Source organism: Acanthaster planci, linkage group LG03, assembly GCF_054643075.1.
Source record: "Acanthaster planci isolate LZ-2023a linkage group LG03, COTS_SCS, whole genome shotgun sequence".
Taxonomy (NCBI): domain Eukaryota; kingdom Metazoa; phylum Echinodermata; class Asteroidea; order Valvatida; family Acanthasteridae; genus Acanthaster; species Acanthaster planci.
In genome coordinates, this window is record NC_141779.1 from 5,206,125 (window position 1) to 5,222,832 (window position 16,708).

General features: G+C 41.7%; 1 protein-coding gene across 4 annotated transcripts in view; it reads right to left on the minus strand.

The window, feature by feature from the left end:
• LOC110985554 (uncharacterized) overlaps positions 1-16,708 on the minus strand; it is a 63,065-nt gene that overhangs the window by 24,644 nt on the left and 21,713 nt on the right. For 3 of the 4 annotated variants that reach the window (XM_022246665.2, XM_087133954.1, XM_022246673.2), the window contains exon 2: positions 2,496-2,742. In XM_022246665.2, the coding sequence (XP_022102357.2) occupies positions 2,496-2,742 (247 nt within the window). Of the gene's footprint in view, positions 1-2,495; positions 2,743-14,491; positions 15,050-16,708 lie in introns of those variants that run through there. The other variant, XM_022246655.2, reaches the window with a different exon arrangement.

A 16,708-nucleotide genomic window follows, 5' to 3' on the forward strand; every position in this document is an offset into this window, starting at 1 on the left:
AATTTCCCATACTTTTGTACACAGCCATTGAGGAAAAAAAAGCCGAAATCCCACACAAAAAAGCTGATATCAGCTGAAAAGCTGAGAAATCTCACCCCTGGTCTTTGTAAAGGGCATATTTCATATGATGGATATTCCAGCCTAAATGTACTGTACATGTACAGATCGACTGCAATAGACAAAAAGTCAAGTGAACTCCACATTTGACCTGGAAATCCGAGGTTGATAACACCCACACACATGAAACTAAACGGGGCGCCTAAGCCCTCCTCCAACCGTGCTACAAAAACAGGTGCCACATTTCCAAATATGTACCTGCTCACCAATGTCAATGTCAAAAGAAAGCAACCGTGAACTGAATTTCAAACAGTCACCTAAATTGTCCTTTCCAAATCGACAAGTAAATGTGAGAAACCTTTCCTGTTTATAATACATGCACATATTCATTCAGTCACTGGTTACAGGTAAAACTGTCAGCTTTTCAAGTTGCAATATTGTGCATCAAGGAAATTAATCCATGACACTTTGAGCTGTTGAGTTGCCAACTATGGGCGAAAGTTGAGAGAAAGGTTGGAGATGTAGTCACAACAGCCTGTCAGTGTTCCCGACAACCTGTAACGTACTGAGCACGTTCCAAGACTGGCCAGGATGGCCTGGCCTGGATGCCTGGTCAGAGATGTTCATGTACTAGTACGCCCTACCTACCGGTACATGTACTGGTCAAGGGCATTCGATCATGCACAAATTTTGCTCTTCGCTGTGAACTGGTCAGCTAGAGCACAATTCGCTGATACTTGTAATGTCCACTTGAATACATGTACATGTACCAGTCCATAGGTGTGTACATATAAATGCACCGTACAATGTACAAAAGTTGACAAAGTACCAGGTGACGGCTGTCAAGCCCATTGTAAGTCCTCTTGCAAGTCCATGCATGCACTGTGAAGTAGTGAAATGCTCCTCGGTTTCAAGTAATGTATAGCACTTTGTAGAGTTTACATGTCACATACATGTACAGTAGTTGCAATGAATTTTTTTAAACACAGCGAAGTGCAGTTCCAACCAAAGGAGCCTCCGTTGCTAGGAAAAAAGCATCCTGTCCAGCTCTGGGCTCATTTTATTCTGTCCAGCTCGGGGCTCATTTTGTTCTGTCCAGCTCGGGGCTCATTTTGTTCTGTCCAGCTCGGGGCTCATTTTGTTCTGTCCAGCTCGGGGCTCATTTTGTTCTGTCCAGCTCGGGGCTCATTTTGTTCTGTCTAGCTCGGGGCTCATTTTGTTCTGTCTAGCTCGGGGCTCATTTTGTTCTGCAAGAGTATACTCTTCTTCAATATTTGAAAGCAATTTAACACTCATCAGGTTAAATGGACTGAAAAGAGCACTTTTTAAAAAACATTTTAAGTTATCCGTACTTGGACAACTGAGGGCAGTATTACTGTGATGTCATCCAGGGAATACATGGTTCAGTGCACAAGCTTTTCTATTCTGATTGCAAAAACGGATTGAAATTTACTCACTGAAAATGTTTCTATGGAAGTGTTGCCTGCTTGCTGATTGCTACCGGTATGTACATGTAAATTTACTTACACAACAATCAACCACCAAAGAAGACAAAATCAGGCCGGCAAAATCTTTTAAAAATGCATTATGCACACATAATGCAACATTGAGGCTTAACATTGAGATCAAGAACAGAACAGCCATTCTGACAATGTGTTCCTCGGGCGGAAGCGGTCCCATGGTAACATGTCTAAATAAAATAAGGTCACTGAGCAGGCAATCAAATGCCAACATGGCAACAATCCAGGACGCACAGAAACAATCCCTGAGCTACGATCTTTACACATAACCCTTTGACACTTGGTGTTCTCCCCTCCCCCAACCCTAAGGTGACAGCTTGTACGATTATTTCCCAGCAAACACGTTCCTTCATGGACACATGGGCCCAATCCTCACCCAGCGACAATGCGGAAACTGTCACTCAGATGGGAACTGTTTCCTGTTTCTATTGGTACGTTTGAAGCCAAGCTTCCTTGTGCTCTGCATGTTAGACACAACCAGTTTATTCCCAGCGGGAACACTGTGCGTACATTGGGTTTTGCTTGAAAATGCATATGTGAACATTTCCGTTCCTAGAGGAAATAGGTATCATTTCACAGGTTCATTTGCCAATATGTTTGTGCATTTTCTCTCCTGCCAGCCAAATTCTTAAAACTATACTCTGAAAACTTTCTAAAAATGGGATTAAATCAAAGGGGTTTGCAAGTACGGGGTGACTGACTGTAACACTGCAAAGGAATGAAGGTTGTGGAAGCAGTGATCATCCTTGTTCAAGAGTTTAAAATAATTTGCATTGTGCACAGCTAAGAAAGATTTTTGAGAAGTTGAGGGAAAGTTCATTACACAGCTGTGGCACAAGATCTGTGGTTTCGTATATTGCGAAGCTATGCCAAGATTTGAGATATCAGCTGCACGGTCGCGCTGCACTTTTCACGCACCTTTGGGTTGTCGGTTGTAATCTTTCGGCAGGCCCCGTCAGCATCCTCGGCATCGCAGGTCCCGATCCCCAAGTAGTACTTGCCCTTGCGGCTGTGCCTGGGGAAGGCCTGGCGTACCACCACCCCAATCTCCAAGTCGCTGATGGGACTGTGGAACTCCTTGAAGAGGATCTGGCGGATGTCCTCGCGGTAGGTCCTCAAGCTGGAGGGGCCATCAACGGGGCCTTCCTTCAGCTTGGTCTTGAGCCTTGATACAAAGCAAATTCCATTTCCACAATTATTTTCTGGACAGAGATGTGGACACATGAGTACCTTTCTTATGGGGCTGGAAGTACTAACAGAGTGCAAAATTAGACCAAAAAAGTGCTCTGACAAAATGTTATAACATAATCAATTTTGTTCTGCCATTACCAGCTTTTGATCTGCCATATTATATAAAAGGTAGAGATGGGGTTCCTAATCCTCATTATTATTTTTATCCAGACTACAGGGACTGGGAAACAGTCCAACTTGGAGCACGTTTGAGCCGTGACTAAGGGCTGCATTCGAGTGAGCTACTCCTGTTCGGCAGGAGTAGGACGTGCGGGTCAACAAAGGTAATTACTACATGTACATTAGTCAATACAGTAGATGCACAGATTACTTGGTTACAACTTTCTATCAGAGTTCAAAAAAAGGAACAAGACCTGACTTGTTAACCCTCTTAAATTCCAGACTTTATGGAGCCACAAATTCCAACATCTGGACTTGCAACCTGTAGTTTCTTTGGACTTCCTGTACACCTGCACCGCTACATGTATGTACATGTACATGTATTCTTCATGTACACACATGTGATGATTAATATCTACAGTACCAGTGCCATGCTTCGTGACTTCGGCACTCACTGATTAATGTTACCATTGACAGAAATTCAGAATGACAAGAGATATGGACTTAAACCTGCCCCTGAGGCTATATCAAGTTGATTCTTCAAGACAGTTTTCCCCTTTCTGTGCACATACACCGGGTCGGATTCCCTGAAAGAAATGATGTGACACCCTGTTGACGGTTGGAAACATTTCTCTGAATTGGACGTGCGTCAGCCCAGCACACAAGCCAAACGGTCTCAAGAAATCAGTGTCAGTACACTGGTCTATGTGGGTGAGAAACACTGACCCAGTACGAGACATGCATATGTTGTACATGTACATTCCGGGTAACATGATGGCTTGAACACAGACAAGCAGTGTCTCATAGTACTTGTGGAGTCCACAATTGCCAGTCTGCGCACACGTGAATTTTCACTACTTTTGATTGTGACTCAAATGGGAAAAAAATATGGGAATACCAGTTGAACCCCCTGCTTGTTTTCATGAGCCCCATCGATTGGAGTTTACCATTGCTTTTGGAAACTCTGATAGGTCACCCAAGCCCAAAGGATAAGCAACATTTCTCCCCGGCAGAACGCTATTACCATCAATCATTTTAATCTGCACAGCAGTTGGGGGGTGGGAAGTATGGCCCAACACAGTGAAAGGCAATAGGCTATTCCATCATGTGAAGATCGTGGCTGAAAAAACAATCAAATCAGAAAACTGCCTTCAATATGCTCCCCCCAAAAAGAAATCAGTTATACTCAAGCACAAGAGTTCACACACAAACACATACCACTGGTGTTACCGACCTACATGTACTCGTAGTGTGGACACTCCTTTGTTTTCGTGTAGCGAAGAACACCTGCTGAAAATACTAATTTTTCTTAAACTGTGAATTCCATTTCAAGCTAGATTTCGGACAGATGATTTTCTTCGCCTGTTCCTCTCTATTTTGCAACAGAGCATCCTAACCCAGAGGGTAACCTGATGTACGCCTGGCTCAGTCCACCAGGGGTGAGAGCGGAGTAAACTGAACTATCTACAAAAATAATCACTGGAGGTTTGGGCTATTTGAGGGCCCCACAGAAGCGTTGGGTCTTTGGTATAGAGTACCGAAGTGAATACGACACGCGCGTGAACCAACGCGCGCACTTTCAATTTGTTTGTCAAAAACAACCCCCTAAAATACCCATGTCTTGTGTTCCATATCAATTTAGATATGTAAAAAGCACCTCGCTGGTAAACTAAGAATTTGAGAGATTAAAAACAAAATTATTTCAAAAATCCAGAAAATCCTGATGAAAAAAATCCTGACGTCAGAAAGATCCTGACAAATCTCATCCTAGTCTCCACACAAGATTTGCACAACCTGCATTTTTTGGGTTCACAAGGTCCCCCTCCCCCCAGGTATGGTTTGTACAGGGACTCGTTCAACACTTGTTCCTTTGTTAAAGGAGTTAGATCCCCAATGTAAATTGTGGCATGCAGCATGGTCTGTATCCGCTGGTCAATACTATCCAATTACATACAGCTGTGGTTGAATGTTTGGTCAGTATGTTTATCATCAGACAGGGCCGAGGGTCACTGAACCCTAGTTTCAGAAGATAATGAGAGTTGGTGTCTTCCTGTGGTTTGCAACAGGGATATGATTGTAATTTGTACACAAAACCAGAGGACAACAAGCTGCACTAAATTTATCTATTTAATTGTATTTATTCTTTCTTTCTACCAGAGTAAAACTCCCTAGTGCCGCGTTTACACTTGGTCCTACAAAGGAGCAATCAAGCGAGGGGATCAGATCCGTGCTGCGTTGACACTGAATCCTGATCCCGCGTGGCACTGATGAAGCGCTGCAACCTCAGGGCAAAGGTTATGCAAACAGTTCACTGATTACGCGGACTGGAGCAAAACGTCAGCCAGTATTACGTGTACTTACGCGCTGTATATACGTCTCGTTGTCTTATCTTATTTAGTTTCAGATGAGATGATGAAAAATGGGGAAATGGAAGGTTTTGGATCAGCAATATAAACAGCAGTAACGAAAGTCACTAAAGGCGACGCGGATAAAGCATGGGAATAGGCAAGTACCAGTTTACTACCAACTCACAGGACGAAAGCACACAGGCTTCATTAGGAACAAGTGTAATGCTGGTTATGTACGTAGCGGCCGGACCAACAGCGTATGTATGGTGCGTGTATAATGTCATGTAACTATACATGACATGTAGGTCTTCAAGATGACACAGATTTGCTTTTCGCTCGCTTCAAGACTTGCACAGGATGTAATTACATCAAATTCCGGGATCTGATCTGGATAAGACCCAGCGTTGCATTTACACTTGCAAATTGATCCCACGCACGGGATCTGAACCGGATCTGATCCTTCCCGGGATCAGGATCTGATCCTGCGTTGCGTTTACACACATTTTTGATCCGGATCTGATCAAGTGTAAACGCAGTGTAGGTGAGGCAATAACAAATGTTCAGTTTTAGGGGTGGGAGGAACACCCTAGATAAATACCGAGTAGTCTGGGGAAAACCCATGGAATCAGGTAGGGCGAGAGCTAACCCAATTACGTGTCAGCCTGGGTGGGATTCCAAACCAAGCCACAGAGGTGGATCGCTGCACTAAAACCTGACTCCCAAATATAAACGGGTATTTATGAAGTGCAGGTATCCACCACATCTGGAGCACGAACAAAAGCTCCAGACTATTTGATGGACTTGAACGGAAAGTCTTGTCACGCCTACGGCTTATGTTGTCGCGACACTCTGAAACTTGACATTCATGCCCCTCAATCTTATAATAAAGGCAGAAAATGTTATAGCTGGACAAACTTTGTTCCACTCCTTGCTACACCAAGTCAAGAGAAATACAAATAAAAGTGAGTTCAAGGTTGCGATTAAGATACCTGGTATGTCTTTTTAATTAATTTTACGATTGTTATGTTTTTCTTTTACAATTTAATATATCATGGAAATCTGTAACTTATATTTCAATATAATTTTTATCTCATTCCTGAAGATGTTCTGAATAAAGAACGAAATATTGAATCAAACATGGCTTTCATTAGTCTTTATGGAGTCTGCATAATATTGAGTTATCTGAATATTATCAGTGGATCACCTACTGATTTCAATACTGTCGGTGCTTTCTATGTAATCTTGTTGCTTCTTAATTTTATCAGTGTTTACTTACATTTTTGATATTGTTTTTTTCTTCTATAATTCTCTTGCTTCTTGAAATTTCGATGTTTGATCACATTTATATTTTCAAAATATTATACCGACCTGTACAGCGCATTTGAATCTTTTACTAGAAATGGAGCTTATGAAATGAAATAATACGTTAAATGTCACATCATTCTCATCCCTGCCTCTGGAACATTCCAAATACATGTACATGTATCTCAGCTCCCTGGGAAGCACCGGTATATAACTCCAAGCAGCCGTTTTGGAACAAAGCAGCAAAATCAACTATAATAGCCGTCTCCACCCCCATGGGAACCAACTGGAACATGTAAAGAGCACATTGCGGGGGAAAAAACTGATGAGTGTCTGTCCTTCACAATGAAACGATGCAGTTTAACTACAGGACAGTCCATTCAATCTTCAATATCAAGCCTCTGAGTATTTCTGTTCCTCAATTTATCGATCAATGTATCATTTGGTTACATTTCTCATTTTTTCGATGATAAAAACCATTTTGTGAAAATGAAGGCTTCTTTTCAGATGGTCAAAGAAAGGGGCCAACAATGTCTTGAATCAAAACTGCTATCTCAAACGCTGTCAAACAAGAAACGTGGGACAAAAACAGAGAAAGGCTGACAAGTCAGACGTGAAATGTTCAACTAGGTGACATGGACTGTTACGAGACCTTTAGTGGAAAAAATTCCAAGAGAGACACCGCTTGCTTCATTTTTATTTTTGGTAAGGCCTTGCATGAGTATGAAGTATAAGTAAACTTATTGGCTGTCATGATCAATCAAAACTGTAATCCTAAGAGGAACAGTTAAATTTGTGAAAGTTTATTTGAAACATTCGATGTCCAAATACAAAAAAGAGAAAATAATAAAAGTTGACAAAGCATTCACTTATCTTAGGCACACTAACAGTGCACATCTTTTTATAATTAACATTAATTGTTTTGACTGGAAAGTAATTTCCGGTTGTCATCCACAAAATCACATAAATGTTTAGACGTAAAATAACCCAACACTTTTTTTGTACGTGGATTTCTTCATAGTGATCTGACAGCTGTGGAGAGAAGCAATACAGATTATCTCCACTGGCCAAGAAGGAAGACTTTATTTTTAGACACGGATCATGTTTCTGAAATCATCTTCAGAAACAGGATCCAAAAGCACACACATGTATGGATATATACATGACCGTCAACACAATGTACACAGGTACATGTAGATATGCATTCTGGGATTCCTTCAAAGAGAACTAGTCCGCAAAACGGAAAACAAGCGGATCAGCTTGCACCTCACTTCCTGGAAACCCAGCTCAGCGGGGATAGACAAACACTCCTCTAATCAGGGCCTGCCTTTTTGTCTAATGGGGCTAGGATAACAAGACGGAAGGGGGGGAGAGGTTCTCATGCATCTGGCAACAGAGGCATCCGGGACATTCATGTGCCCGCTGACTTGCACGTTGTGCAAGGACGACTGGGCAAGACTTGAGGCCTATGCCTGCACAGAGCAACACAGCCCTGCAGTAGAGCCTATTGGCCAGGTAAATCAAATGAACAAACTGCCAAAATGCACATCATTTAGCAACATTTATAGCCTTTTCTACATTTTGTTCCAACTATAAAACTGTTTAGTATCTGTTTTTTTGAAAAGCAGGGGGCGGCAAGTATGTTACATTTATTTTCAAGATGGCCGCCACTTCCATAGGTGTGTGGAAAGTTTGCAGCCAAAGCCATATGTGCGCATTCAAAGACATGTTTGAACTGGAGACTGCACGGTCACCAACTGAGTCTGACATCAATTTAGAAGTTCCAGTTGATCAGTTGACATTTGCTCTGAAGTTCAAAAATTCTTTAAAAGAAAACTGAGGCAGCCCCTAAAGAGGAAGAAGGCGGGGATGCCTAACATGTTTATTTTTTGAAGTAGGCCTTATCACTGTTTCTCCTCAACAGGTTTCTTTAGGCTTAGAGCTACAGTGCCCGGGGGGTGCATTCTGACAATCCTTGGCTTCATAATGATAATCAAAAATAATGAAAAAAATAACACAAAATATTTAGCCCCCCCAAAAAGAAAAGAAACACCTTCAAATTCAAGACAATGTCAAAATGAACACAAGAGAAAAACAAACACACCCTCCATGTAAGTACAGTTACATCATAACAGCTGCTAACAAATGTAATTTGCCAAGGCTAAAGAGGCATTACTTCCCTAGTTTTAGGTCTACAAGTACGGTATGGTAAATGTACATGTACAGGTAAGTTTCTGCTTCATCTACATGCTACATCATGTACATGCATACATGCATTCACACGTATGTACATGTACATGTATACATAAATGTACACTCTGCCCAAGTCCAAGAGTTGCCTTCATGCATGGGGCTCAGCTAGGCTAGCAGCAAGGCCCACGCATCATCAGATTACACTCTGGATTCCTGGAAACCCAGGGTCCCCAAGTTTTTCTTTTCTTTTTTTCTTTTTTCTTTTTTTTTCTTTCCTTCAGGGGACTGAGACAAACAGGCCTGGATTTCAAATCAACTTCAGCCAGAGGGGCCATGCTGGGTCACAGGCAATAAAGCATCTCGGCATATGATCTTTGTCTGAAGTCCCACTCTCTTCCCCCCCCCAATGTTTTATTCAGAATTCTCAGAGGGGCCAAGTTAAAGGTTGCTGATTGCATGCATACATGACCTGCACATGTATAATGCCACTGACTACATGTGCATGTACCTACAAGTAACAATGTAAATGTGAATGGCTTGCGTCTGAGTCCAAAGGTGTGACATTTTTGAGGCCCTGTTACACCTGACCTTTGTAATTTGACATTGGAAATATCACTAAGATCGACTTACAACTATTCTTACACGCATTTGTATAGCAGGTAATTTGCATAACTGAAGCTCTCTGGCAGGTTGGGATGTTGGGTGTTGTTTTGTTGGTTTGTCTGCGTGTCTGTTGGTGTTTTATTGGCCTCTCTGCTGTCTCTTTGTTCACTTTGTTCATTCATTTGATATTTGTCCAACTGTTCTTCATTTATGTCTCTGTCCTATGCCTATTGTTCTGATTAGTACCTGTTTACATTACTGGTGTTTATACGTTATACACTTGTTGAATTGAAAATAACCGGCCTCTAATTTATTTATGTGTAATTTAAGTTAATTTTATTCAACCCATTTTTGAACCTATGTTTGTTACAGCCTTGGGCTGCTACTGACAGAAAACCAGTACCGCTCATACCTAATTGTAATAAAGAATGTATTCTAAACTTACAAAAATCATATGTCAGATGTGAAAGGGACATAAACGATATCGAAAACCCAAATATACAGAATGGCCCCAATACATGAACTGTACATTTAAAGGAAAGCCTGCAAAATACATTCAATATCACGCTGGTAATATGAGTGTAGACTCAGGTAGACAAACTGCACACCACATGAACAGGAATTAAGGACCCAAGTGCTAAACCCAACTTCAGCCAAATTTGATCTGGCACTCCATTGCCACGTGCTGTCAGATTCTGTAAAAAAAATGTGGCTGTCCCCCACAAAACAATTTCTGAGGGTAATAAGAGTTCTCCGCATTGTTGGACAAGAGGGGGGGGGGAATTCAGTCAGCAAACCATTTTGTTGAGGGACCGGGACAGCATCAAATAAAGGAAACCTCTGTCTAGCTTCTCTGAAGATGAGACAAAGGGCAATTCACCACTTCATGGAAGCGACTGTACCAGTCCAAAAAAGAATGTCACTCGGCGAAACCACAAGCATGACCATCCTTCTGTGTTTACTTCAACCAGATCCAAACACAGTGGTTTGCCAAACCATACATGTAAATACCTTCCCTGCTTACTTTGACAGGTTCATTTCCTAATATCAAATAAAGCGTTTGACTGGCACTCGCAAAACTCTGGTCTTCGATGGCCAAACAGAAAATCTTTTCATGCAGTTTAACCCTAACCCCCTAGGGTGTATGTAAAATCGTATTGAAATTGGAGGATTTGGGACTGTTAGGGTTAACAGTTTCAATTTGGGGATATTCGCAAAGTGGCTGGATTGTTTCCGATTGGAACAGCACTTAAACTGGTGCAGTGAGACTCACAGGGCCCACTCTCACCCCACCCAGTTTTCTTGGCTGAGCACTGAACAAATGGAAAGTGCACCTGTTCATTTTCCACTGTGGTTTAGGGGTGCAGTGTCCCAATTCAAGGAAAATTCTCCGCCAGGCCAGAGGCGCACAAAAAGTACCCCCAGAGATTGTTTCGAAAAGAGGGGTCTGTTTGGGCCAAGAAATGGTGGGATTGTGTCAGTATGGCCCGGTATCATCTCTGTAGATTCAGGGGCACCCATCTGGGGGCAAAGAAGACCAAAATGGGATTGAAAATTAGTCAGAAGAGCCCGAGGAAGGTGAGGGGTGTCATTTGAAAAATGGCCGCTGGGAGGGCTTGGCAACATTCACTTTTTGGGGGGTGAGTTTGTTTTGGGCGGATAATTAAAAAATTCATTGGTTAACCTACTAAAAATTGAAAATCAAATGAAATCTGAAGGACCAAACAACACATTGATTTTTGTTTGAGAGGCCTCAGGGACTTCAGTTGCCTGCCATGGGGCTCCAAACTTGGTTGATTTTACACTATTTTCAATGGAGCTTGAATTGGTTCAGTGCACCCTTATTGGATGAGCTGACTGTATATCTTGCACAGGCTGTCAAGAAAGCCTGTATTAATTTCATCTGCTTATAAATTATTTCCATGTACATGTACGTAACATCATAAATGTCAAGCTGACCCTTGTGCCCGTACTGTAGACTTACATGTACAACTGTGGCTAAAATATGTGTAAACATACAGCTCTACTTGTGGGGTATTTCCTTTGTTCTCATGTACAGAACTCCCACACAACACGTAAACAATTTCAAATCACTCCACGATAAACCAAATTCAGTTTCCTGGGTTGAAATTTTGACCGTATGTCCCTTATATAAAACACTTCAATTTACGACAGATTTTTACCCATCAAAAATTTCCCCTTTTTGAGTTATTTCCAAATATCAGTTTGATGAAATTCTTGTGGGATACCAATTCTGATACCCCACAAGGTAAAAACTGGCCTTGTAGGGTACTTCCCATTGTTCCAGTATCCCACAAGGCCCCATATATAAGCACATGTACATACATGTACTGTATATGGCTAACTTGGAGAAACATACGAACAAGCAAAATTCACTTCACAAGTGGGTGTCATCCTGTGAATGTACATGATGAATCCCAAGACTGTTACAAGTCTGTACATGTTTGCATACAGCCTACCACATACCACATGTTTGAACTGCACACGCAGTACATGTACAATGTACTGTGTATCTAGCATGAAATACAAACTTCTTTTATAAATACAAACCAGGGCACAGGGCAGGAAGTCTCCTGGACATGATTAAGGTCAACCACAATGCCTGGCACTCAGCAGATGACCTTTGTCCAGACTGGGTATCAAAAGGGTCAGCTGTACTATAATGGTGGAGTCAGGTACTCTTGCGTATCACAGATCACAGCATATTCCTATGTGTACCCCTCATCCAAGATTTCCCCAGCCCTTCATTCTTCAAAACCCATCTGCATTTCTGGAAAATTCTGTAGGCTTATCTTACACGTGCGTGCCACTATTTCCCATTGGATTTGCAGCCCTAATTTTCAAGAACCAAATAAGTGTCAATGGTTTCCCATGGACTAATGGATTTTGCAGGATCTAGGAAGATTTCAATAATTCCTTAATTGCAAAAATGACAAGGGAGTTACGGTATTTGAAAAAAAAAATCACGTCACACGCTACTCAGCTTCAAGTGCACACTGGTAGCTTGTCCACACAACATCCAAAAGAATGTACTACTTTTAATATACGAGTACAAATGGGTCTCGGGTTGAGAGAAGGTGTGAATATATCAATGCTGATGTCAAAGAGTAACCACATAGTACATAGAACCAATATCAGCTGTGACAGCATGCAACCCAAAGGGATGGTGCTCAAGTGTCAAGCTGCGGGCATCAAGAGTGACAGGGTTCCTGACTCTCTAAAGGTCAAGAAAAGGTCAGAGGTCAACGCCAAGACTGCAAAGAGCAAGTGGAGATGTGGAAACTCCCAGCTAAGCAGGAACAACAGGATGCACGCATATGCTGGTAATTAGAAAAGGCACTTCCTGGTAAATGTCACACAATAAAGGCGGAAGGAAATTGGCATATTTACAGATTTGTAGAAAAAGTCATCCTGGGGGAAAAAAAAACTAATAGACAAGAAACTGAAGAGACAGAGCGAGCCCTGGCATGTCTTCAATTACAAACGTACATGTACAACGTACATGCATTCTTGTTGATTCATGTGGTGTTGTGCATGTGCGTACAATGTACTTCCTTGTCATCATGAACTATTCACTTTGAATAAAAGGAGGGGAGGGAACATAAAGCCTTAAGTTTCAGGATCAGGGATGAACAATGTATGATGATTTTTGTCCAAAAATGCAGGAAAACTTCCCACATGCATGCAATCATAATACATTATTAAACTAGAAAAGCCGGTCTAACCTACCTGGTACATACATGTACTCATCCCTCTACATACGCTTGCCTGCCTATAAATGTTATTAAATGTTAAACAAAGAGTACACTACATGAACTTAGAATGTGACTTCATTTTGCTAACAAAGTCACCAACAACTTTCCTCTGTGACAGTGCTGAAATGACAAGGGCAGGCTTTCAGCCCCAGAAGTGAACTGGTCCGTGACATCAACATTTTACCAACCAATACTATATTCCGTACACATGTACTTGATATTCCTTTTCATTTAGCCTATTTGAAGTAACCGGTATGGCAGACACCAAACCGGTGGGACAGTGCTATTTCGTTTGGGTAAAATCTTGTGTGTTTACTCCAAATTTACCCATTTCAAACGGCACCCTCCTATTGTGCCCTCTGTGCTTGTGTTCTTAACATTTATTTCTTCATTTCCTGACACACGAGAGTGCTGCAATAACAAATGTAGTAACAGTTCAGAAAGACACCGTTCCATTTGTGTGTTGTCGATTTGGTAAAATGTGAACCTTTCAAATTGCACCGGCAAAAGAAGGCAACATAATCAGGCCTACATTTTCTACAACAATTATTCGCCATAAAATTTAACTTGCACTGAATCCAACCATCCTGTCAATTTTGCCAAGATGACTTCCTGTGCAGTTAAAGACATCACCAGTAGGTACAGAATTTCAAAAATGACCTTCTCTAAAATGATTCAACTGAGGGCACTGGGTCATAGTTAGGGCTGAGTCAATTCAAATAATAATTTACTATTCAGATATTCAACCTTCAATTCAATCGAATATTTGAATATTGGGTGGTACTGATTGGCTGATTTTTGATGAACAAACCACATACATGTACAAAATCAGTTGCAATAAGGCACACACTCTACAACAATACTTCTTGCCCTAATGAAACTTCCTATTCCTTTAAAATTATTTAATGAATAGTTTACTTTTTGAATTGTAAGATTTCTGTCGTTCTTCATTTGAATCCGCATGAAACTAGCCTCCATAGTGCAACTTTTTTTCTTTAGAGCAACAGAAAATTCTCCCTTCGTTTTCATGAAGTTTGCATTCAAATATTCAAATTTGGAGTATAATATTCAAATATTCGATAATTGATCGAATATTTAGATATTCGGCACAACCCTAGTCACAGTGCCATTAAAGTTCATGTGTACTTGGAAAGATTTCAACTAAATTAAGCCAATCAGACACTTTTTTTGTAAGATCTCATTTGGTGTGTATACGGTACGGTACATGTGCACTTTCTCAGTCCAACTCAATCTGACCCTCACTGAGATGCAGACGGCAAGGGAAAACACAGAATTTATAGAAATATACACACATTTTGTAAACTTCTTGATTTCAACTTACTTAACCTTCCTATCCACTTTGGGTCTAGACAGAATAAAAGATGCTGATCCAGTTCTTATCTTGTTGCTTCCTCGGCAGTAACCATCTTGATCATTACACCATACTCGCCTAGTGCTGTACGGCCATGAACTGTCTTTCCCACACTCTGGGTCGAGCACAGCTGCTGTTGACAGTGTATGTGTGTCATCATTCAGCATCGGGGCCAGACACGATCTGTGATGATCTGATCTGGGGGTTGGCCGGTCCCGGGCTGGCAGCATGCAGACTGGCATTCCAACTGGGACGGTTTCCTGGTATTCAGCGCTTGGCTCTCCCCGGCTGGAGGGGGAAAATGCCAAGGTACTTGCCAAGCCAAGTCCTGTACGGCCCTGGCAGCCGGCCAACTGCCTCAGCCGCATTTCCTGGTATTACTGTACAATGTTTGGCTTAAACAGACTTGTGATGTGAGCTTTAAAGGAAGAACTCTATGGAAGACTGCTGGCTCTTCAGATTGTCAATAACTGTGAAAGGAACACTTGCATGTATAGCGCACATGTAGAATGGCCACTGTAATTTTACATGTGTAATTCCTGGATACAAATACATGTTAATACATTGCATGTTTGTACATGTAGGCCTACATGTACATTCTGGCAAGTGTACATGTACATGTACATTGTACTCTACACTATGCAACTGCAGTGTGCACATATACCAAATGTACATGTACTGCATGTCCATATGCATGTGTTGCACAATTCTTGCACACATGTTCTGTATTTCACATGTTCTGCATTTCATATCACCAATCATATGCTGACCCTGTACTTGCTACTGTCTGATGGACTGCATATATACAGGTGCATGTACAGGTAAATGTAAACTGCACTGCACACTCTCAATATTCAGGTATACGCTTGTGATGTGAACTCATTAATTTGGTCACACGTGACTAGGTAACCAGGTGGCATTGCAGAGGCGGCTCTGAGAGGCCACTCACGGTAATTTTTCTAATGTGGCATTGTCAGCAAACCATCACAACCTGCTGTCACCAAAGCAGCATTCAACAGGCTGATTCCACTGACCAGACCCTCCTAAAATCTATCAAAATCCACCAAGATATGTTGGAGAATTCCACAGGACACAGGGGTGCACATGTAACCACTACCGGAAGAGAAAGCAACTGAATAAACATACAGTACACGTGCATGTACATGTACACTGTACATGTACACACACGTGTAGCCCACATTGGACTTGTTACCCTTTGAGCTATGGAGGTTAAAACAGCACTCAAGGTAGTCACATGCCACAAGTGTCCTGCAGAAGAGAGGATTTTGGTGGTTACATTCAACCGTCTTCTAACAAAACAGCACAGCACTGGCTATACCAACGTGCATGGCCTCACCATGACAGTCCTCTCATTTCAAACATGAACTGCAGGATGTGTTCATTTGAACTCCGTGTAAACTCAAGAAACAGTATTCCAAATGACAGTTCTACAATGAGCAGTGAACAGTTTGATGTGAATCTGTAACAAATCCCTGTTAATACCCAGTGGAAATTCCCACGTAACATTTTCTGCACACTTGCACACATCTTCTAACTCGATCAAACTACAAATATATGTACATGTACTCAGAAATGCATCTATTTGCATTTTGTCAGGTAGGGATTTTCCAGGGGCGACTGCATGATTACAGAGGGAAACCCCTGTGTTGCGACACTGATTGGGACAATCGTCTCACGGACAATACAAGCTTAAAATCAACATCGGTTGCATCATCCCCCATCGTATTAGGAAAGGTAAGAAACTGGAAAGGCCAAAAGCAGGAGCTGTCCCGAGATGAAGTGCACCACACTTAAGCACATCTGCTAAGTATGATGTGCGATTGTGTCGCACCAGAAAAAGCAGCCTTGCCGAGACTACAGACAAGGAAGGAAACTGCAAGCAATTCAAGAAAGTTTATGGAAAAACCCCTGGGGGAGAAAAACCTGGGGAAAACCCACACAAACAGGAAGCAGCAGCCAATTCAACCAAAGTAATGGTCACCAGAAATGGCCTGAACCCGGAGTAATATAATATATGAGTACATGAACATGTAGTGGAAGAAGACAAGGACAGTTAAACTACATGTACATGTATATTATGGATTCACTGCACAGGTTTTAATCATGTTAAAACACACTAGTATTATTAACCCTAACACTCCTCAGTCCTCAAACAGGTGAAGGATT